General features: G+C 34.3%; 1 protein-coding gene across 1 annotated transcript in view; it reads left to right on the top strand.

The window, feature by feature from the left end:
- Positions 1 to 11624: 11624 nt before the first annotated feature.
- LOC108780362 (agrin) overlaps positions 11625 to 25028 on the top strand; it is a 23431-nt gene continuing 10027 nt past the window's right edge. The window contains exon 1 of the mRNA XM_018548040.1: positions 11625 to 11664. Coding sequence (XP_018403542.1) covers positions 11625 to 11664 — 40 coding nt within the window. The remainder of the gene's footprint in view (positions 11665 to 25028) is intronic.

Raw genomic sequence — 25028 nt, 5'->3', positions numbered from 1 at the left:
TCACTGACGGCCGAAAAAATTGATCAAGAAAGATAAAGTGGTTGAAGAAGAAGAACAAGAAAAGCAGAAGGCTGTCCTACGATGGAGGAGGAAGAGTTGGCCTAGAAATGCCGCGAGTCGGTGTTCCCCGGCAATGTGTTTCGCGGTGACGCGGTGCGTCCAGAAGTGACGAGAAGGAAGACACGGGACGGGCGCTGAGAAGTGAAGAGGGGTCGGTGGGGTAGTCTCTTCCCCACCTTTTGGCGCGGGGCGGAGGGCAGTCGGGGCGGTAACCGTCCTCTCTTTTTGACGGCTGCTGTCGACGATGATGGTAATAGTAAATGGTCCATAGAGAGGCTCTTTATTCCGTGCCTCCACTGGAAACGGGAGCACGCCACGTGAAAGTAGGAAGGGGAGGCTATAGTCGGGCGACGTCGCTCCGTACGCTTCAGTCGTTCGTGGATCTCGAAGGACGATAGAGGTCGAAGAGGACACTTCCTCCTCTCCTGGCCTCGCGGAATCTTTCGACACACTCTTTCTCGAGCCTTCTCTCTCGATCTCCTTGTCCTTCTTCTTCTTCTCCTCTTCCTTTTTCTCCTTCTTCTTTCATCACCGCTCTACTCCCGTAAGACCGCAGTGACGAGAGGGTCTCAGCAATAGGATAATTGCCAGAGCGATTTCAGAAGGAATTCGTCGCCCGTGCGAACGTATCGTTTTGTGAAGTCACATTGGCAACGTCTTGACAGTATCGGAAAAAAATGCGTCGTCAGCTTTCACTCATCCTCGGGATTGTCCTGTTCGGCTGTCTTCAAGGTCTGTATCACTTTTGGAGATGTACTGAGAGGAGTGTGCCGCATGATCGGAATTATATTCGAAAGCGATGCTGAGTGTCACTCGACGTGTTATTCTATATAAGTGCGCGCGGTCATTGTTTACTTATAAGATTAAAGAAACAACAAGGACGATACGATCGTGATAAATTAATTTTTAAGGCAATTTGAGTGAAATAATGTCATGATATATACTTATATGTCGAGAAGATTTCAAAGAATTTTATGGCATTTTGCCATATTTGTCACCTTTTGTGAGATATAATCGTCCGAGGTGATGGTCACCTTGTTTAGATCTGTGCATAACTTTTCTGTCACATCTAATAATTTTAATGATTATTTTCCGAATAATTCTAATCAGATGTATAGTGGATATATTAAACTTCTTTTATTTACGAATAAATAAAGTAGTAAAAAAGAACAATTTATTGAAATTTCTTTATAACGGGTCGTTTCTTTTATATTATATATTCATTTCTTTTGTGATTAAAAGAAAAATTGAACAATTATATTGCACTTTATTGTTACTTTTTGTACTCGTTACATGACAATTCGATACCTATTCGCTTCATACATGGGTAATTATAAGAAGCTAACAAAACCAAATTGGCCAGATAAATCCATTCGTTACTCAACGAGAAACGGATGGTCCAGAGTACAATTCTTATTAATTCCGCAAATACTTAAGTGATGGATATAACGTTACAATTCATGCAGAATGAATATTAAAATTTGATTGATTACGAAAGTAGTTCAAGCCCCATAAAATATTAAAATAGCAACTTTACATGACGGGCAGCACTCACTTATAATTAAATTTGCATCAATTTCAGGTTCATGTTTCTACAAGATGTAGAATATATATAGTCTACACGTTAACTGATATTTTCCTAAACAGATATTACACTGAGAAAAAAGTTTAGTACTAGTGACTATAATTGTATAATAAAATAATTATGATTAGAAGCTTCATTTTTATGATTATTACTACTGTCAGTAATTTTATTACTAATAAAAACCTTATGTGTATAATTCTCTAAAACATAGAAAAGTTGTACTATAAATTATGATAATTTCAAATATTAATATAGTAAAATATTGAATGGTAAATCAAACAAACATTTTTATATATAACAACGCAATCGTAATTATAGTGAGGAGAATTATTTCTTAACATTTTCTAATTATTGGTAACAATAACTAAGATTGGAATCAGACTACGCATTGAAGACCGAGATTAAAAATTGAAATTTGACCAATGAGGACAAAGAAATTTTAGCTTCCATTGTTTTAATTGATTAAATTTCAATTTTTCAATCTTCAATCTTAATCTTTAATGCGTAGTCTAATTCCACCTTAAGAGATGAGTTGTAAGAAAGACTGAAGGAATAATCATTTTCCAACCATGTGTGTAACTATATTAATAGTTTGACTATATTTCTAACTAAAAATTTACTATTTGTATCATAAAAACTGCAAAAATAATTGTAAACGTAATTATTTGCATTAAATGGAACCATTGCAAAAGAAAAGAAAAGAAAAGAAATTTTTCTTCTGGAAAAAAGGAAAATTATAGAAATGAGATTAATATTAAATTATCTATAAAATCATAATAAGGACAAATTTCACCATATTTTAAATAGTTTTATGGGTGCTGCCACATTATCAATTTGTTTATGTCATTGTAGGACACATTTAAGCTATATTATACATACCTACAATGTTATAACTATGTAATTATGATTGATTTAAAAAATTCTTCACTAAAGTGAATGCTCATCTACGAGCAGTACGTGACACTACCGCCAGAAGGACGCAGCCGAGTTTAATTTCTCCTAAGGAAATTAAATTGATTAAATATAAGTTAAAATTACAAATTCTTGACTCCTGTATTTGATAAAATAAATAATCAAAGAAATATACAAGACTATAGGAGTCGATCACTGGTTTCGAAAATTATTATATTATTAAGTTTAAGATTTCGCAACGTAACAACCAGCAGTCGACTCTTATAGTCTTGTATATTTCTTTGTTTATTTATTCTCCTAAGAAGAAAAAGCGTTAGGTTCGAAAAAGAAAGCAAATGAGAGATACACCTCAACAGTTTTTAGTTCTGTACAAAAATTCAGCAACTTTTTTCCTGGACGATTTATCTATACGTATAGAAATTTGAAAGCAAATAGCACCACAGAACTATGTATCATAAAGTTTTAATAAGAAAAATAAATAAACTAAATGAACTAAGAAAATATTGCGATAGTGATTATTTGTATTATTTTTCTTAGTTCATATAACTTATATTTTCTACATTCTTTTTATGAAACATAGTTAAGGACTCTATTTGTCTTCAAATTTCTATTTGGTACGACTTTTTTTAAATATAATTATACATAAAGAATAAAATACTGTTAATACAGTTTACTACAGGCAGGCACATCGTTTTTTCATGCAAACGAGAAGCAACGAGTAAATTAATGGTGACGTTACCGAAATTCGTACACGTGTGTATTGACTATAGGCATCTTCTCCTTTCCCGCACGACGAAGGGTGTGAATCGATAAAGGGGTACCTATTGAACCCGTCGCAAAGAGCCCAGCATCCACAGCCAAACGGGACGCTCTTTCAGGGAGAAAAAAGGAGGAGAGGAATTTTTTCGTTTTAATCTCTTGCACGCTCGCATTCTCGTGCGCGAGTCGACTCACGGGGCCGATCTCATTCCTCTTCCTCTCAACTCCTCGATTTACGTTCGCTGTATGGCCCTATTGCGTGGCTCAGTGGCGTAACTCCATTGGTACTTTTAGATTTTTATTTGAACATGTCGTGTTCAATAAACAAAAGACTTGTACCCATATAGCACCTTTACGTTTGCAATGTTGCTGCAATATTGCTGGAGTTATAAATACGTGCTGCAATTATATCATATGAAATTACTCGACTGTAGTCGAACGAATTGGAAAATATACGTTCCGAATGAACGTAATTCGTAACTAATGAAGAATCTTGTTAGTAGCAATTCGAAATACTATAATTTTATTGCTTTGATTCGGCAGGAAGATCGCGAGTCGTAAGCCGTAAGAAACTGGTCAATCACAGTTGAATATGAAAAAAATCTTACGGCTTGCGCACAGAGAAAAAGATTTGTTTGGACGCGAGAGTTCCATTTACATTAGTTTCATTGAAACAAATTTAAATTTTAATGAAATATTTTGTTTAATAAAAAAAATTTAATTTTGATGATAATAATCACATATTCTTAACTTAAACATTTGTTTAGTTGGACTATTCTAATGCATAATATTGTAGAACAGACATTAATGTGTAATTTCTTTCGAAAGAACGTACGCGAATACATTACGCAAAAATGGTTCCTTTCGTGCCATTCTACTTAATGGAAAAATCCTAATCAACCGCTTCGCGCGGGAATTAACCTAATTCCGGAAGTACAAAAGCAATTGTTGCATCATCTGCGCTACCATCAAATGAGAACTGTTTGTAACCGTGAGATAAACCAACGTTCGAGACTATCTCAATTTCTTCTACGACGTTATCTCTGGCGGAATGCACGCGGCGCAACCGGAAAATACGTGACGGGTTTCTTATGAATAGATCGCAGCCGGAGTTCCGAAGGATGGTTACGCTACTGCCGGGAGAATGCATAAAGGGCCCCGTATAGGTCGCTTCGAGTGTTCGGCCAGGCACATGTAACATATAACGCGCAAAACGATGGGGCTGACGCGCTTAATTAAGTATGCTAATCGTCAGCTGAAACTCGTTGCTCGTACGAACGAGTCTGGAAATCCACGGGACGCGAGATGCGCGCGTGAGAACTCGCGAGTAATGAGCGAACGCCATTGCGTCGGTATATCCGTAATGATAGTGAAACCCTCTTACTCGTCTCGGTCGTAATGAACTTCCGATTCACGGTCTATTATGATGCCCGGTATGCATTTCGACTACCGCGAGTGAGAAAGTACCTTCGAATTATCGCAATGATAATGGGATCGCCATCGAGAGAGCCACTGAACGTGTTGTGCGATTTATCCTCTGATTAACTAATCGCTGGTAGTTTGTACTGTAATTAAATAGTTAAGTGCTCGAATCGACCGTGTGATTTATAAGTCGTGCGATTGGACTTCGCTATGACCTTAATTGCTGTTAATTATTTTAATTTATTAAGTATATTGCAAAATGAGAATTACGGGCTATAGAAAGAAATCCTTTTACGATTCGCACTTCTTTTACTCGCTCTATCTATTTTACACGTTACAAAATTATCTTGATCGATTGTTTCATGTGCCAAAATTATCAAGACATAAAGCTTCTATCATACATAGAAACGTGTTCGAATTCCTACATTTGAGTGCTTCCCGGTTGTCATGTCATTCTTGTTCGGTAAACAACAAGGATAGAATGATATCTGGTTGACACTTAAGTAGGAAATAGAAATCTGAATCCATCTAGGATGATTGATGAATTACAGGTCGGTTATCAATAGTTTTTGATTAGTAGTTATTACAAAAAAGTTGATGCAAGATTTGTAAATATAGTATATATCTAAAACTCTTAGGTATTAAACAAAAATATTACTCTGGAACATTTCATTGTACAAATAAATTATTCAATTTTTAGTACAGCTGCGAAAATTTGATAATTAACTCCATACTCGGGGCTGGTCATCACACGTTTCGAAGTTGATTGTCACATATTTTATATGGATAAAATATACAAAAAAGAATGTTTTTACGTTAATTATTAATTTTATATTTAAAAAAATAGTAGTAATTATGTAATATTTATATAAGTAAGATTGTAATTATTGCAGAATTCATTGCAATGATTATATCTTCAATGCCATCGCCATCGTGTAGCGTGTTTTATTTTTTAATTAACGCAATACACATTAGATTTTATCTGACACTAAATAGTCGATAATTTATTGCGATCAGCCTGTTGGATAGTAAAATACGTTATGTGTTTCTCTGTACTACTTGGCGCTAAAATAGGATCGTTTTTTCTTACCATCGCATAAGCTCGGTTCTCACTTCACGACGCTGCAAATTTTATTAAGCCCATCAGTAACGACAAATCACGCGAATTGTACTCAAACGATGTAGAAACGCGCGACACAAGTACAGCCGGATTATTTATGGGTCCTGAACATGGGAATTGAAAGAAGAGCTTGAAAATATTTGTCGCACATTGTGAGACTTTTACTTCCTGTTGTACTTTTTCACGAGAAGCTCTTAGAATGAAGAGTAGTTATTCGAGACTGGTAGTCTTTGAATGGTTAACAACTATACGAGCGAGGTTCAATACGAAGCATCTTTAACAATTTATGTTCGACCCTTTCAACTCGAGATGCTTCCCTATGTACGCAAGAGAGAAAGCATTGAAAAAAATATAATTATATATTAAAGTTCAATTACTTTTAATTAAATACAATTACATAACTTGCATAATTGTTGTACGAGAGATATTTTCAAAATTAATAATAATTTTCAAAATTATTTTCCTACTCATTGTCAGAACATTGAAATGACTCGCGACGACTCATTTCTTAATTCTTCTATTTTTTTTCTCATAATAATCGCGCGTATTATCTCTTTCGGAAGGTCTGATGAGATTTTAATTCTGCAACGAGAGCAGAGAGTTCTCTTATTCTTAGATCGCTTGTCGGTGCAATTTGTAGCGAGGCACGAGAAAAGCAGAAATGAGCGAGAAGGGAGACAGTTGCATGCGCGAGCCCACACACCTTGAAAATTGCAAACTTCATCATCCCGAGGCAGCCATTGTCTTAGCACGAGTCATCTTTTTAAGTCTGTGTATTATAACAGGATTGGATCAAATTTCAAAAAATAACTAATCGATAAAAAGATCTTTATAGAGGTAAAAAAGATACACCGAGTACACAAATGCATTCAAAGGTATGCAACAAAAATTTAAAAAACTTATATTTTGTTTCATTTTCGAAATAACCACAGATATAACTCTTTTAAAAAAAATTCTATCACGGAAAATATTAATTGACCTTAAAGAAAATTGTCCATTTTTTAAATTTTGCCAGCTTTTCGATAAAATCAATACTTCTGGAGATATTGTTGAAAAATCATATTTTTAGTCAACTTTTTGAAGCTGGAAAGTTTTCTAAGTTGTGGTCAAAACTTTTAAAGAACTTTCCGCAGGAAAATCTTTATTGGCAATTTTGCCGTTCAGAAATTTATTTTTCTTGAGCTATATTATTAATGGAAAAAAATAACGTTTCATTCACTGTTAGTTTAGTAGAAATTAAATGTGTTTGTAGTTTCCTGTAATTTTATGGAACTATCAGTAATATCGCATAAGTTGTTAAACTTGACGTTTATTGATGGCATTGCGTGCAACTTCCGATGATCTTCTCGTCATTTTTTATCGAGCAATAAGAAGAAGGGAGTAATCCTCTCTTCTCTTTAAACTATTTACATCTTAGGCTTATTTATGTGAAATCATAAGAAATTCTTTATTTAATATTGTATATTTTTTTTATTTGTTTAGTTTATTATAAATTTCTTATAACTTTTGTCTTGCTTTCAAAAAATTAAATTATTACGCCTATTTCTGTATTAGATAAATGATTAATCAACGGCATATTGAAAAAAATAATTGACCGATATACACGATAATATTAAACAACCATGTTTTATTAGATATAAACGAGATTTAAAATTTATTATTGAATAAGTTGTGAGTATGCATTAATTTATGCAGCGTCAATATTATTTAATTTAAGGTATGTTCAAGGAGACGCTATTTGAATCATTCCATCTTCATCGTAAGAATGATGACATAAAACAAGGACAAAACGACACAAATAGCTCCACATAATAACATCCCCTCGAAAATGTATACTTAATACATGTATTTCACTGTTATGTTTGAAAATTTTATTAACTAATCAAAGTTGATTTGAACTTAAATGATGATTTGAAATAAATAACGATTCATTAAAAGTAATCTGAACGACACCGGGATGCACCTGCTGTTCATTTAAATGTGCGGTCTTTTATGATGGGCAAGCTCGCATGATCGCATGACATTAAGGTGATTATATGGGACGCGTCTTCGTGTTCCGCACGAAAGACCGTGACGATTTCGTTCGTAAAACAGGCTTGATAATGAACTCGTTATATATTGTGCTCAGGTGGTCCGATTATATTATAATTATGAACGGGGTGACCACGAAATCGTACGAAAAACTGAGAGACGACAACGGACGTGTGCCAATCAGTGCGAGGGTCCCGTAATCGGTAATTGCACGCATCAGTAATCAGAGTAAACTATTTTTCAAGTGCTACTCTTACTAGGTACAAACTGAAAATTGATACGTCTGGTTTATTATTTATAATTAACAGCATTCCATACCGTAGAATCGTGATCAGCTTCTCACGGTCAGTTGCTTTCAATATACAAATAGTTGTTACTTACAAATTCATTTGACGCAATTTTATTAACATTAAGGATATTAATCTTCAAATATAATACATCTTCTTTGAGCACCTACTAATGAAAAACAAATTGGGATTTGTGTGACATGTTTAATTGCAAATTTCTTCTATGAGGAATGAAATAGACATTTCTTTAAAATCATACTTTTCCAGGATAAAATTTTGTCACAAATACAATGGTATCACTCAAATTCAGTGAAAAAATAACGTATTTTGCAATGAAAAATTCGTTATAAATAAATTACCTTTTGGGCAACTACCAGCAAATTGAAAATTTTCGTGGTGCAAATTCGCATTAGTGTATCATTTGAAAGTTAAGAAAATGAGATAAAATGATGTCTCCTCTGTATTTTGCTTGAAGTTCATATTTATGCGCTTGAAACACCTGTTACATGATTTGCAATAGTCTCGATTGAATATTTAGTTACTTAATCACCGAATCAGAGACGTAATTTGTATTATTAAGTTCAACGATATGTACTTAGTGTCGAGTCCTAGGTAGTTGGCTGTCTATAGTGCTAAATAAATGCGATTCATTAGTATCTTCTGGACAAAATATCCATATCATAAGTACAATAAAATTCTTGGACTGTTTTTATACGCGATGCTGTAATCAATTATCAATTTTTAAATACTAGAACCGTGGCAAATTGACTCAATTTCGGTTCAAGGTAAATTTGGTTTTTTACAAGGGAGGATTATTACTATAAAAATAGAATTACTTGTAATTATAATTAATTCGTGATCGATTATTTACGAAAACTTACGAAAATCTAAAGCTCCATGTACAAATTCAAATTAATTGGAAAAGAAAAATTGTCAGATAGATAAAAAATGGTACAACTACGACTCTAGTATTATCTAATTTATTATATATGTATATACATAAATTATCAAAAGATTCCGTTATGACGTAATTGAATCTTTATGCACAATATATGTATATAGAAATATATAGATATACAAAGATATAGAATCGTTGTAAATAATTGGATGAAACATCGTCGGGCTATTTGTATCAGCTTGTTAACAGGACAACCTGTTCGACTCGTTTCTTATTTCTTTTTGGTTAACCATCAATAACTTCATGTTGACCATCAGCATACCGAATAAAATATCACACATCTCGCGTTTATTTATAGCCTCCATTTTATTAACGTTTTGCGGATATGATAGAGTTTTTATTTAGTTCTTTATTTAAATATGATAACGAATTGGAAAACTGTAATCTTTTTTTTTTTGTTAAATAAGATATTTGATTAGATAATGCTTAAAAGAAATAATCTCTTCTTATCTGATTTAAATAATCAATAAATTACTTTGTAATTCACAATCTTTTTATGAAAATTTGTATGTCATCTCAGATAAATTAACTAATCAGTATTCTCTTCAGTTTTGATTATTTTATGTCGAAAACTACATAATTAAAAAATAATTGAACCCGTTTTACAATTAATTTTATCTTGGACCATTCAATGTACAGTCATTAGGCATCAAGTCAGCAGATAAGGGAGATGATTGGTTCTTTCGAGCGTTTCTGGTTATAAGCTTTAAACACCGTTATTATAGTCGATTCATCTTACCAGTCGATGCTCGACTTACTTTGCTGACCCGGAGACCCAGTGAATGTGTTCTCGGAATTTCAAATAAGTATCGTGCAAAAAATATAGAATATAATATTTCAAATAAACTGTTATACAAAAAATATAAAAGTAATGTAGCAACGATATTTTAGCGACTAATGCGATTCTCGAACATATATTACATGTGTTATTATTAACGATTGCATTTCAATTTTGCGCATAATAATTCTACAGTCTAGCATATCATCGTATGTCCACTTACTTTCATACAAAAAAATCGCGAGTGATATATTTAATAGACTCTGACTGACGAATCGTAAACGCGTTGAATGAAGAAATGTAAACTGTTACACGTGTATGTATGTATATATATATATATATATATATATTTACACACACAGGGTGTTCTAGAAATAAGTGGCCAAACTTTTGTATCGTACATTTTATTGTCCCTAAGGATAAAAAAGATCATACAAACGTAGATCCGAAAATTCTTCCTGTTTAAGATATAAACACTTTATTTATGAGAAAATCTTTTAAAGAGTTGTAACTTACTTAAAAAGAAATTGCTGAAAGTGACTTCCTTGTGTCTCACGATACTGATACTGAGCTTCTCTGTAGTTTCCGTTAATTCGTCCATACATAAAATGAATATCTACCCACTCGATATTAGAATAAATCATCTTGGTAACACTATCTTAATTATGCAACGCGTTTAGACACTAATTTAATACGATAATCTGTCTTTGATGAAGTATCTATCACAATATTTACTTCGTGTGTATCTGTTCATATAAACTTTTGAGGTAGATAAACAGTGTTTGACATACCTCAAAAAAGAAGAACCAATATGTTTATATGACCTTTTTTTTATCCTTAGATCAGTAGAATACTATACTAAAATTTGGCCACCTATATTCTGGAACACCCTATATATAAATTCCTATATACCCAAATAATATTTTTTTTCTTCAGATATAAAATATTTCAATAAATATTAAATGTCTTTGTTTAAAAAAATATTTTATTCTGATTTTTGTGTACATTTCATTCCGTATTATTTAAGAAAGTCTGCGTCAATTTAAAATACATAAATTTTAATAATAATACGTTGTAATATTAGATATGTACAGGCAAATAATTTTAAGCATATAAGTAAACGAGACTGCAATAATTTGCATTTTATCGTAGGATCTTTCATATCTATGTATTTGTATCTTACTTTCTTGCAAATTGCATATATTTCCTTTGACGGATTGACATCAAAAGATTCAACATTCTGCGTTAGTAAATTATTCCACTAATAACGTCCACGTTTCTCCATTCGTGTTTTTACGCGAGTTTCGCGATTTAATCTTATGGGACACTACACTGCATTCTAAATACTTTGTACATAACGCATTCCCACACACGTACAATTTAAATTACAGTAGTTTAAAATAATTCCGTATAAAATTTACATTTTAAGAATGTCTGTGCAATTCGTACTTCTCTCTCCCTTTTTACTTTTCATATTTTGTCATAGTACGATACGTGATTCATTCGTAATTAAACAAGTTGCGTACCAAGAATTCTAATAACAGTAAAACTAATAAAACTATCGTTTCAATTGCTTTTAGTTCAGATTGTTCAACATGTCCGCAACTGAAAGCTTTTAATGGTGGTGAGCAACAGTTTTAATTAAAATATGATGATTCACCCCGCATTCGATGATATTCCTCGCAATATTATCTTGAGATTGCTTGTTGGAAATGCAGAAGCGAGACATGCTGCTCATCAGAAATCATATGGGTGAGAAAGCTGACGGGAAGATTCTTAGGAAGAGAAACGGATGATTAATATGGAACTCGCGTAATAAGCCATTACATTTCCGTAGTTTGCGCAGACGATTGCGAGATAGTTTTCTCAGGCTAATGAAGCTGCACGATTGTTTCTCCGCAGACAGAAGACGATGAAAACCTTGACCTAGACTTAAGTAGGTATGGAGGTAAGGTGGAGGTCACTTTTATGTTTCTCGGTGAGAGGATGCTGAAAGTATCGCGAAGATCTACCTTTGTCGAATTCAATAGCTTTCACTTCGAATTGTAGTCACTTCGAGTGGCTGTCATCAAGACAACCAATAAAACGAAATACTTCAAGAGATAACTACACCTCGGTTCTTATCTTCTTGTGGGACAATTTTAGATCAATCATTAACAAAGCAGTTAATAAGTCCTGAAAGGAGGCGAGAATAAAGCTGTCAATGACTTTTGCTTTGTTCTCATTCCACATTATCGATAAAACATTCTTTTTTTCTGATTGAAGATCGCTGGCTGTGAGTCATAGTGAAACGAGAAGGCATAAAGGTCAATGTTGGGATATACTTTCCATAAAACAATCATTAGACGCACTAAACGTTAGCGATCTATCCTCGAAGCAATCAATAGTAGGATATTAAGGGCCAAGATTATCATTACAAGTCTGATTGCCGTTGAGTAGGGACAATTTATCTAATCGTTTACATAATCATCACTTATCAGCGACTACCTAATATTGAACTTAAATATTAAATAATGTACTTAAAGAATTAAATACCGTTAGTGTGTAAAACAAGTACAGGAAGACCTCCAATTATTACTTTGTTATCCATTGTCGGCAGATAACACAACAAATTTCATAACAAATTTAATCTTATCTAAAGGTTTGACGTAATAGAACTACACGCTTAAATCCACATTCAGCTTTGCGGAATGTTCCTTTCTTTTTTCTACAATATACTTATCTTCCTTTAGTCGATTAGAATTGTGATCTCATTAAGAATTCATTACGAAAGTTCGAAGGAATCCGCGAGACAGAAAGCTTGCTACATACTTTTTAGCAACGTTACACACAGCTATTGTATACATACTCCCGTTATTTAACTTCGTTTGAGAAATGCCGGAGAGTAGTCAATCATTTACTTTACCAGAATAGTTCCTTCAAGCATTTTCGCTGCGGTGAAATAAATACATAATTCATCCCACGCGCTATCGTAAATACACGCTTCGCAGTCGGGGTTACACGATTTAACGTGCACTTCGTTATGTCTACGATTTTTGTCGCTGTCATAGACTAGCTGACACTTAAACTAATCCGCATTGAATACTTCCGGAATAGTGCGAGATTTTCCTCTTCGTGGCGTGCGCGAAGACTCGCGTAGCCCTTCCGCTGTATAACGCAACATCATACGAAACAGCAATATAAATTTACCAGACCATACACCGTTGAAGCTATACATCGTCTCGTGTTGAACACCCAAAGTCATAATCTTTCCATTTCCGATGAAAATGTAATACGAGAACCACGAGAGATTTAATTTTTCAGGTAGATCATGCAGAACATACTTAGGTATATGAGGACAATAAACCGGCATAGCTTCCTACTTCACTGATAACGTCCAACAGACGACAACTGGCTTAGAGCCACTTTGACCAATTCTGATTAATTTTAATCGACGATTAGTCCATTGGAATGGTCGCAATCACATCTTTCGTTGACAAATGCGATTTTTCAATTCCTGTCGACTAATCATCGATTAAAGTTAATCGGAGTTGGGCGAAGTAGTGGCTCTTAAATAGCATCGATTAAATTTTATTTTTAGATTTAATTCTATTATTTTTATCAACGATTTCTATTCTCAATAGGAATATCAGAAGAATATGTTGTTTTATATTATGCATATAAGTGCGGATAACAGAAATATAGCCTATTTTTACAGAAAATTATGAAAAACTAAAATAAATTTTTTTTTTACAATTATCAGTAAATTGCCATTTTACCATAAATAAATTCAATTTGACAATTTACATTAAAAAGATTTTTTAAGAAAAATATCTTCATTTTTCTTTAATCACTTTTACATTGTAAGAAATAGGTTTACGGTTGTTTCTTTTCAATTATGTGAAAAGAGATATGAGTAACATATGTAGCACAAATAAGAAATCTATTTTTTATTTTGGTTTTCAACAGATCTTCAAGATTCTTATAAGCAATCTACACTATACTTAACAAAATTAAAGGATTATTTGTTCCACCCTGCAAAAATATAGTGGAAAATTAAAAAAAAAGAACTCTGTCAAAAATCATCGTATCGAGATGTTTGAAAAACATTTTACAGTTTGTTATCATATCGTTTTTCATCGGCAGAACTGGTGCGCACTCAGTGCACATTAAACACTATTTTAAACTGAATCTAAATGCGTGATTTTTTATAGTTAGTTGATAAAACGCCTAATGTATATTTTATTAAATATCACAATAAAATGTATTGAGGCTTCCGCGGTTTAAATTGTTTCTATATTTTCATTAATTATACATCTTTATGTCGATTTGTGTACAACGGCTTTAAAGTGCATTGTGTGCTTACTAGTTTTGCCAATAAAAATCATTACCAGTGTAATTAAACGTGGCCAAATACTACGCGACCTTAAGGCTGGTATTCGTAGTTGATTCTTATATTTGAGAATGTTTTAAATGCAGTTTTAAGAGGTCATAAACCAATCACGGAGCTGCATTCATATCTTAAGTCATTACTTAAGACGATCTTAAAATAAGAACGGACTATAAATATTGTCCTAAAATTTATAAATGGGCGTGCACAAACCAGACAAAACTACTAGCTTGTTCGCCAATGATTGAATGTGATTAATTGGATCTGTAAGGAACAACCAATCATGTTCAAGCAAATTAGTTTTGTCGACTTGAACGCGCTCAATAAAAGAAGAATCGTCCATGCCGCCCTTGTTATCGATTCCCTGCCAACATCTGTACGAGAGAAAAAGTTAGTCCCAAATGTTTGCAATGCGCATATGATGCGCAGATTTATGTTTGTGATTATGAAAGTTGTGCAGTTGTATAGTGTTCTTCACACATTTTGATAACAAAATGGAATGGGTAAAAACAGGCTGAATAGCACATGGATATTACAGTCAATTGGGACTCATAGCTTTCTCTGTCGCACAGATGTCGGCTTCAGGAGACCGATTGTATATATCTTGAAATGAGATAAAAATTACAAAAGTGAGCAAATTCACTAAGTATTGACTAATTACGAATATTTGAATAAATCTTCTCAGTTTTGTTTAATTTTTATCTTATCGCAAAGTACACAATCGACTCCCAGATTCAGCACTCAATTTCTCTTCCGTTTATATACTGTACGAGTATTCTAAGCTTCTAAGCGGCAGTGAATTATCAAGATGCAACTGCGTCCTACGCAGTGGGCAGTCGTGCGCGGAAAAAGGCGCGAATGTGCATACCGGAATTTTCACGCCGGCAAAGATAAAAAGAGAGCTAGTTACTGCCGCATATATGGACAGAGGAGGAAGTAGCGCGACGCCTCTCCGTCGGTGCGTCGAGACGACCGGTCGAAGGTTTCTCCGATATAACGGATCGGAATCGCTCGTGTGCACGCGCATGTACACACACGTATGCAAGTGTGCAAGATTGTTCAGCGCGAGCCGATCCGGGGAGACAGTTTTTCGTCCCAGTACTCCACTTACGACTCCGTGTCCACTTAGGCCGGTATTCGTAGTACGTTCTTATTTCAAGACTGTCTTAAGTAATGTCTTAAGATATTGATACACCTATCCCTGATTGATTCATAACGTTTTAAGACTAAACTCAATATGGTCTTAAATATAAGAATCGACTATGAATATCAGTCTTAACTTGGACTCGCCATTACTCAACCATGCTTAATGACCGATGGCACACGTATCGGGTTGCGTTTTGATCTGCACATATACGCAGGACTACGTGCATTCCTATATGAAAAAAAATTGAAATTACCATCACGAAATCTTTTTATTACGAACCACTTTTTACATATATTGTACGACATAAAGTTTTTGCCTAAATAAAGTCGAGAAAATTATTTCTTGAGCTTCCGCATCGTTTTTTCTTAGCTGGAACGCAGAAAAGGAGGCAGTGCCTCAAATGCTGTTTTTAGAATGACATACTCATAGTTTTCATTACTGTTTTTGAAAGTTAAATTCGCAGCCTGTTATGCCTTATTCTAAAGCTTAAGAATGACTCTTCAAAACGACTGTATAGCGAGAAAAAGATTCACATTAATAAATAAGTGCTGTAGTCGATTGAATATAGAGGTTGAAGACCTCTAATATAATATAATATAATACAATGTATGCATGAAAATAATAGCACAGGAAATGATATAAAGTACGCATCAAAAGATTAAATAAAATAAGATAAAATATACCGAGATAACAAGAGGTATATACAAAGGTACAGATATCATAAAGGGATAGCTATAGAATATAAATATGTAAAGCGATTCTCGAGTGCGCTGCAGAAATTCGAACGACTAATTCGTATATAATTAGCTGCCTTTCCTCTTATTTCATATTTATTACGCATCTTCTTTTGCCAACTCTTTGCTTTTATTTGCGGCCCTTTTCATAAAATAGCATAAACTTAATTTAATTTGCTTCAGAGCGAACGTCCAATTGAAACCTCCACTTGAATCAAAAAACTTTTTCCGAGAAAATTGATGGTACACACGACTGATTGGCAATGCAATACATAAAAGGTTACTTTTTAATCATACTTATATACCACTATGTGCTGGAATTTACTTGCGAATAAATTACACGGAGAGCTCAATACGTCAATTGCGCGGTGGATTAGCATTTTGAAGTTTCTATCTAATTAGGATCGAACGGTAACGAATTCTACGCGATATTTCGGTATTTGTGTTTTCCTAGAATTCAGGATCTCTTTGAATACGGATCAGGTCGCGCTTGTTCGTTGAACGAAGTGTGAATATTAAACGTAATTGGCAAAGTGAAGATGTAACGTCGTCGTAGCACAATGTTTTATTTTAGACACGGACTACAATTAGCATCTCACTTGCAAATTACCGGCGCTCGATATCCTCGAGCGCTAACTTTTGTTGCAATGTACTAAATAGAGCCGTAATGTCTAGACAGCTGTACGCCAATTATCCATCGTTCGCACCGTAAATCTATTACGATATGAACGCCAGATATTAGTGGGCGCTTATCACATGATTTTGAGAGTATGATTCTTCGATTGAAGTAAAATGATCAAGATTGGATACACGCTAACAAATCAATAGCTATGTGACATTATTAAGGCTACAAGTGACTTATTTAGTCACTCTTGAAAAAAATTGAAAATTTTATATTTTTGAACAATAGTGATTTTCACTCTTTTAGAATGAAATTTCACTCCAGAAAAGTGAAATCTCACTTTAAAAAAAAGTTTTCTGTCGTTTTTTCATCTGTTGAGTTATCGAGTATAGGTATTTGGGTTGCTTACAAATGTCGCACCTTTTATTTTTCGATGTCCCTCTTTTGACGTCATCGTGCGCATAGAAATCGATTTATAGTACAGTACTTCGCGAAAGATAAATCGAGCAGGGAGGCTGCTTCTTTATCCTTGTACGCGAGTGTCCAGTCGGCCGTATCACACAATTTAATTAATTTTTTGTCAGGCGTTGTAATACGATATCTGCTTGTATACAGTTATAACAGATCGCAGCGAACCGGTGCAATCGCGTGCACGCTGCTGATTGGTTTATATTCATATAACTTCTGCTTTAAACTCGAAAATTCTACTGACTAAATAGTCGTAGCGTTCTTTTTTTAATTCAAATTTTCAATATTAATTTCATCAATAAAATAAAATTATTAATTAATGTCTTTGATAAATAATTCAATTTTGGTAACTGAATTACACGTATATCTTTGTATTTTGTGAAATAATAATTATATGTATTATAATAACAATAATATTATACGATTATGAATAAAAGAATTCAGAATATTACATGCGCATAATTTGTCGTTTTTGTTTTCACGTACTTATATGATGTAAGACATATATACGATTTTACGTATAATGTAAAGGCCATCACATGCTAAATGACATAAATTAATAATAAAGCCGCTGGACCAACAAGCATCTGAATTAAAACGCCATATTGATTCACATAAGATGCTGATCGGTTCAGTGGCTTTATGTTATTGTAATGCAGATTCGATTAACTTTATGTCATTTTGTATGTGATGATCCTTATAGGCACAAAATGCACAAGCACAGCATACATAGGATCTAGTATAAAGAATTGTCATATTAATTTACATATTATGTTTATTAGTCTTTAATTATGATGTTACGCTAGCTATATGTTATGCTCATGTATTTTGCTACAGTCATAAGGGTTGAAGAAATAATTGAATTATCATACGAATGATTCTGTTTTAGATTCGCAAACAAAATCGATACTTTGTTAAAGATTATTATCTTTATTCAATTATAAGAAATTGTAGTACTCGTAGCATTCGGCTAGTATCTTAAAGCCTCTGAAGAGTCTTATACGTTTTTGATTAGCCTATGTATGCTAGGAGAAATGCAACTCTCGTCACGTGCTGCAAACTCGCGATAAATCTTGCGAGTGCTGCCGCATGCCATTGTCATTTCAAACGATGTAGCTTTAAGCCCTTCTTAAGGCCGGTTCTAGGACGTGTAGAAGAGAGAGAGAGAGAGAATAGAGATATTATATGAGGAAACTGAGATCGTTGCTCCGAGATATCACAAGTATGTGTAAGAAATACATACTTGTAGTAAAAATCAAGCATCCCTTGCGTTGTGAAGTACATGAGAACCTGAACTCGCGATTTACGACCTGTTACACCTTGTCGGTCAATCGTTAAACTACAAAAGATAAAAACAAGAACATGGTTTATATAACTATTTAGACGTAAAAGAAAGCATTGATTCGCTACAACGCATCTTTGTGTTTGTCTAGCCCAGTGGAAAATATTATTTAAGGGTAAAATAATTTTGTCTGTAATTATATCGTTCTCTCGGTACACCACTGAACAGAGAGGCGAGGTAAAGCGAGGCCTCGTTAATGCAACACCGTACGGACGTGTTACGGGACAATGCTATGAGGAAGACGAGATCGTTTCGCAGCGATAAAGAGCACGGTAGAACCGACCGACCGGGGTGATCGGCCAATCCAATGTGTTTGCCGTTGCACACATGGAACAGTCCGATCAGAGCACGAGCTCCTGCAATTTTGACGCTATCGATTGTAAATGATTTATGAGACGTTCTGATAGATGAAACGGACATTATCGGTAATGGTACATCTTGAGAGCGCGTAATTACGCCAAGACATACCGAACGATCAGTCTCGAGATCGTAATCAGAGCGGACAATCATTAAATATCTATACAGCATAGAAAAATTACAGAAACGTTGCAGAAATACTTCATTGCAGCATTGTGTGTGGAAAAATATTGCGAAATGTTGTTGAGGTAATATTATAAAAAATCTTTGTAATATTATAAAATATTATAAAATATCTTTGAATTGCAATATTGCCGCAATGCTGCTGTATTGTATTGTATTTTCAAACTGGTCGTAGACATAATTGATGTGAAGACACAGCTATCTCATTATTGATAAAACTAGATGAAGGCGAAAGTATCAATCAAACGATAGTCGAGTCACATCAGCAGAGAAAACTATAAACCGTAATAATTGGAAAGCACCGTAATTTATTAAGTCGTTTATTGAAATAATACGATGTCTATGTTTGCTATAAACTCTCATTTATGTACTCTGTGCTAATATTTACACAATCGTATCGCGACTACGCGTTATCGTAACGATGCTATGCAAACCGGTTATAATGACTGATATACTATCACGAGGATGTGCATCATCGAATCATCATGCATTCACTAGTTGATTTATCTGCTTTATCGTTACGAGAATTTATAAATGAAATCATTAAAGATAGATACTAAAATTTATCGTACTATGCGTCGTTGTAAAGATACAATTATTCACGGTTATCTATAAAACATGTTCGCTATAGAATATTTAGTACTTAAAGATATACCATTTTTAAATATTAATAGAGGATTTAAAGGAACTATAATTAATTAGGCACAGAAAAGGATTGACAATAACGAAGCTCCGATGTTCTTGACCTTGATATATGTTATCAAGGTCATGATTCTGACCTTTAGAAGGTTTTAGCCCGCGCTCGTTATTTGTTCAAATTTATCATTTAATCTAATATACTCATTTAATGTGAAATATAAAGTGAGGAAAAAATATTAGAACCTCAAAATATTTTTCATATAAAACTATTTCGGATAAAAGTTGTATGATTTAAAAAGGTCTATGTATCCGCGGTCTTGTCAGTTTGATTTTTGTCGTCGCCAAGGTTAGATCAAAAGGTTACATCAATTTTTTAAGATAAAAACCTTCATTTTCTACTGCATTCTTGTAGCTTATCCCAAGAGCTCTTCAAAACACTATAATAAAATATTTTTTCATTAAACAATATTAAATCTTATAGGACCGCGCATCAGAATTTAAAACAATGAAAAACCGATGAGAACTGACCGTAAACGGTCAAGCTGGATCTTGAGTGCTTCTATATAAGTGTAAATTTATATATTACGTATATATAGATTTTTAATTGCACGCCGAATTTTTTTCAGACTTGAAACGCAAGCTCTACTAATAAACTACCATATCTAGTAATATCACGAGTTAAATTGACTAACAATTTAACAATTTTTGATGCTCTTTGCGCATCTTAAATCGATCTTAATAATGTTGAATGACATATTAAAATCTGTAATAAAAATAATTAATTTTTATTGTGAAAAATATTACCTCGGCCGGGAATCGAACGCGCAAATCTCTTGCATTCTATGTGCGAGATGTCTTAAGCCTTTATACTACTAATTTTTCATCAACTACTTTTTAAGTTATAAGATAAGAATGTCATAGTATCGCTGGCGTTATCTTGATTAAAACTTTTCAAATGTTATTCAGGGTCATGACCCTAATAATATTTATCAAGATCAGGGTCTTTGGAGGTTATTCTTAAAATTTTTATTTGTAGTGTAAAAATGATTCTCAATAAGAAAGTGTTTAATGCGACTACAGTGCCAAACAATTCAATAATTTATACTTGAACTGTATAAATTTTACTTCTCGAAGGAAACTTTTCTGGATCATGTAGTAACAGAAATTGCAAACTAACAAGCTGAGCGTTTCCAACAATTTCTAAATGAATACAGTTATGTTAAGAATTAATTTAACATGACGGCGTAATGATAATTTTGACTGACGCATTGCTGTCGGAAGGAAACGTTTAACTGGACGATTAACTGCCACGCCGATTTAATAATCGTGAAGTCCCGATAAGTCGATGGAAAAGAGGTAAAAGAGAAGAAGAAAAGAATGCTGATTTCTCTAACAACACATTTAACTTTTTTTTCGTGAAATAGCTTCACGGACTAACGGCATACCTGATAACTGTTAAAAGTTGCAAAATCTATTTAGTTGACTGGTCAGTAAGGCGCGTAACCGTAAAGTGCAATAATAATAAGTGCTTCCTCTAATTTGTCATGAGTTTTAACGAGTAATTCATCCGTACCAAAGGATTTTCGAGGAATCGCAAAGAAATAGAGGATGCTGGCACAACATAACTCTGGCATGAGTCCGATTCACGTATATACGCGATCGTTCGGCTATCAGTTATCGACACAGTCGTTGTTCATCTTGCTTAGTTTCACTTTTATTTCTGATTCACGCGACACTATAAGGTCGATCTACAGCGACGTTTTTTCAACTAGAAGCGACTTGTAAGACTATCTTCATCTTCGAAGATTATCACGCGCGTGGTGAACGACCGATTTCCCGGCTGCGAAAAATTGAATCGTCATTCCAAGTAATAAGAGATTGACGAGGAAGACAAATAAAGGAAAAGGTTGAAGGAGAAAGGGAAAGAAAGTGATGACCCCGTATTATTGAAATTGATTGGTAGAATCTTGAAGGCGCTGTATTTCAAACACACCATCGAGAGTACAGCATCCGACCAGCTGATCTCACAACTCTGTCATCAAATTGTTTTATCTACCAGCCGTGTGGCACCGATATACATTCGTACTTCTATACGTGAAATCGTTCTAGTTCGTTAAACTGACTCTTTATTTCATCCATTATCGATCTCGATGTCGTGCTCATCGAGCCTTCCACAGGCTCTCGTTTAAAGGACAAAAATTCGAAGAGCAGCATCCACCCGATCATCGGTGCATCCTTGCCGCGGTTCACCGACCCGCATATGTTGCTTCTCTCGTCTCTTCTTCCTCTTCGCCTCCTCCTTTTCCTTCTCTGTCCGAGTGCATTCAATGTGCACCGTGCTGCATGCATGCTCGCGCGCGACCCGCAGTTTCTATGGTCCTATAATTCGATCTGCATTGTTCACCAATCGCCTATCACCGCTTAACCAAACGTCGGTCTGCTTATTGGCATAATTGATTCATTTAATCACGTCAGGAAAGAGGGATGGACAATCACTTATGTGGTCGCCTGCGAACGGATCCCGATCGAATTCTTCAGTGCGAAAAGGTCGTTCACCGCAAAAATATAAGGCACGACCATTTAACCATTGCACGGAATAATCGGAAAGAACAGTGTTTTACTGAACTATCTAAAAAATTTAATTATTATAGGTACAAATCTGAAGGTTGATGCAAAAATAACGTCGATTTTTAAACTTTGGGGACTTTGTTCTACAATAAGGATATCGATTGTGTTCATGGTTGTATCATTTTCAAGCGCAGATTCCGTTAATTCTGTTAATTGTACTAGTAATCATTTCAATGTTAAAACTTTGTGTCAATTACTATCATTATTATTAATATAAAAAAGAAACGGTTCCGAATTTATTTTTAGTACAGATTCAAACTAGTGCAAATTCAAACTTTTAAACAGCAGAAGAATTAAACGAATCGAAGAATTAATGAAACATTTGGCTAGGAAACTGCAAACGAACGAACAGTATATATATGATGACTTCAAAAATTTTGTAACAGTCTCGAAAATGGAAAGGGTTGAGGATGGACTGCAGTCATTGACAATAAACTCGAGAGCGATTATTGAAACGGATCTATTAAAAATCACTCGATAGATTGCACAGGATAAAATAACAGTTTTTGATCAGTCAATAGTTGTTTATCATTTTAATCAAATCAGAAAAATAAAGATTCGACATTATTTTAGCAAAACCATTCTTTTAGATATAATATTTTTTCTTTTTTTATTTACATTTAATTGTCTTGAATATATTTATTTCATTTATGCATATCACGGAAAATAATATCATAGTTCCAGATTGACTTATGCTTGATTGATTAATGTGCGAAAATTGTTAATTACCCTACTTATAGCATCTGTGAAACGACACATGCTAATTAATTAAAACGGTCTCACTCGTTGACCTATATTTTTTAGTTTCATATAAAATGTGAATTGTTGCAATTAACATATTAAAATGTAATAATACTGGCAAAACGAATAACAAATTGTTAGTATTTCTAATACTTATTAATTACACTCACTGCTAGTATAGAAATTATCTCGAATAATTATTTGAATTATTCAAATATAATTGTAATCCTCTTTTGAAGAGATTACGATAGGACGACTGTTGCAAAGGAAGAGAATAAATATTCGTATAAGTGATGTAAGCGATTAAAGTAATTATCGCGCCGAGAATAATTCCGCGTAAGTGCACATGAGAAACGTAACGTCGTTTAAAAGTTTATTACGCGTGTGAAATATCTCGTAATGGAAATCCGTTTCTTTTTAATTATTATTCTATTCCGTGTAGAGTATAATAGTGAAAATGATGAAGGGAGATGAACGCGGCGCATCAAGCGGCGCAACTAAAAAGACGAATGATTGATGGATGAAGTGTGGATTACAGGGTAGCGCAATGCGATCGATTCCATGGCGTACAATCGAAAAAACGTCTGTAAACGCATGGAACAACACCTTCGGTTTCTCGAGAGAGACGACACCTTTCAAAATTCATCCTCGATACTTAATTGTAAACAAGTCAATTTCGACATCACGAGACATTGATATACAGAATGCAACTTAAAAAGCATAAACGAACCATTTAGCGCTATTCCCGATCAAAAACTAATCTAAAACTTGCGAATCATTTTGCAATTTCCACAATTTCTTTTTCAGTCACCCAATGTCTAAAATCAATATATGAGACAACTCTTAAAATTGTCTTATTCGTCGATTTTATTCGCTTACTTAGCAATTTTTAGAAATTAATATCTCGTCAACTGTTGCGAAATCACACCCTGTATACAGTGACGCAAATACCAGACTGATCGATTATTGTAATCAGCATAATTATACAGTTGCCTGTAAACCTGCTTTACGTGGTTGTCCACGTGGCATATACACGTTGTGTATAGGCGGGATGTCCTGAATTTCCACGGAATGCGAAGAATCCTGTTTCGATCGGTTATCGAGAGACGTATAAGAAGATTAAAAAAAAACATCAGAACAATAAAAAAAAGTCTCTCACTTCCCTTCGCCGAAGTATCTACCAGTCTTCGTGTAAATTTGGTGCAAACGTTTCTTTTAAGTGGAAAGAATGAGGTTGCGGCTTACCCGATTGTTGATTACAACGTAATTTGCGAAATTAATGAATAATGCTCAGAAAAAGAAAAAAAAAACGATCCCATCACGCGCTTTCGATCGGAGGATCATAAATCCATAACGCATAATGAAGTTCGTCTTGATGCATTTCCTTTATATACGACGAAATCGATGAACAACCGCGCCTTCGGACGCTCGGCACATCTCTAACTGTAAAGCTCGATTTTATAATTTGTTATATATTATGCGATCCGGTATGGAACGAGTGCCGTAAATCCCGTGTGCTGTTGACCCGACGCTCGCTGGACCGAGACCGGCGGCTAGCGCGGATCTGCGCGCGGCAGATATCTGCCTCGGACGGTCAACCGGAAGTAATTAAGGTTTCGACAGAGAATCTCCTTGCAGATAGACGCTATACGGCCAAAAAGAGCGACGGCGAGAGAGAGCTCGGGAAATTACGCTCTATACCTCTCTCTCTCTCTCTCTCTCTTTGCACAGACATGGTTTTGTGTGTTTTGTATAATTTTAATCTATATTAAATTGAATCAATATCCGGTCAAATAAATTTCAAAAATTAAAAAATAATAAACCTCCCAGGTCAAAACAAATTGAGCTATACTGGTTGTTAGATATATATATATATATAAATATAT

This window comes from Cyphomyrmex costatus, unplaced genomic scaffold, assembly GCF_001594065.2.
Source record: "Cyphomyrmex costatus isolate MS0001 unplaced genomic scaffold, Ccosl1.0 scaffold70, whole genome shotgun sequence".
In the NCBI taxonomy this organism is placed as follows: domain Eukaryota; kingdom Metazoa; phylum Arthropoda; class Insecta; order Hymenoptera; family Formicidae; genus Cyphomyrmex; species Cyphomyrmex costatus.
Note: the sequence above shows the minus strand (reverse complement) of the source record. Positions and strands in the feature narration are given on the sequence as shown.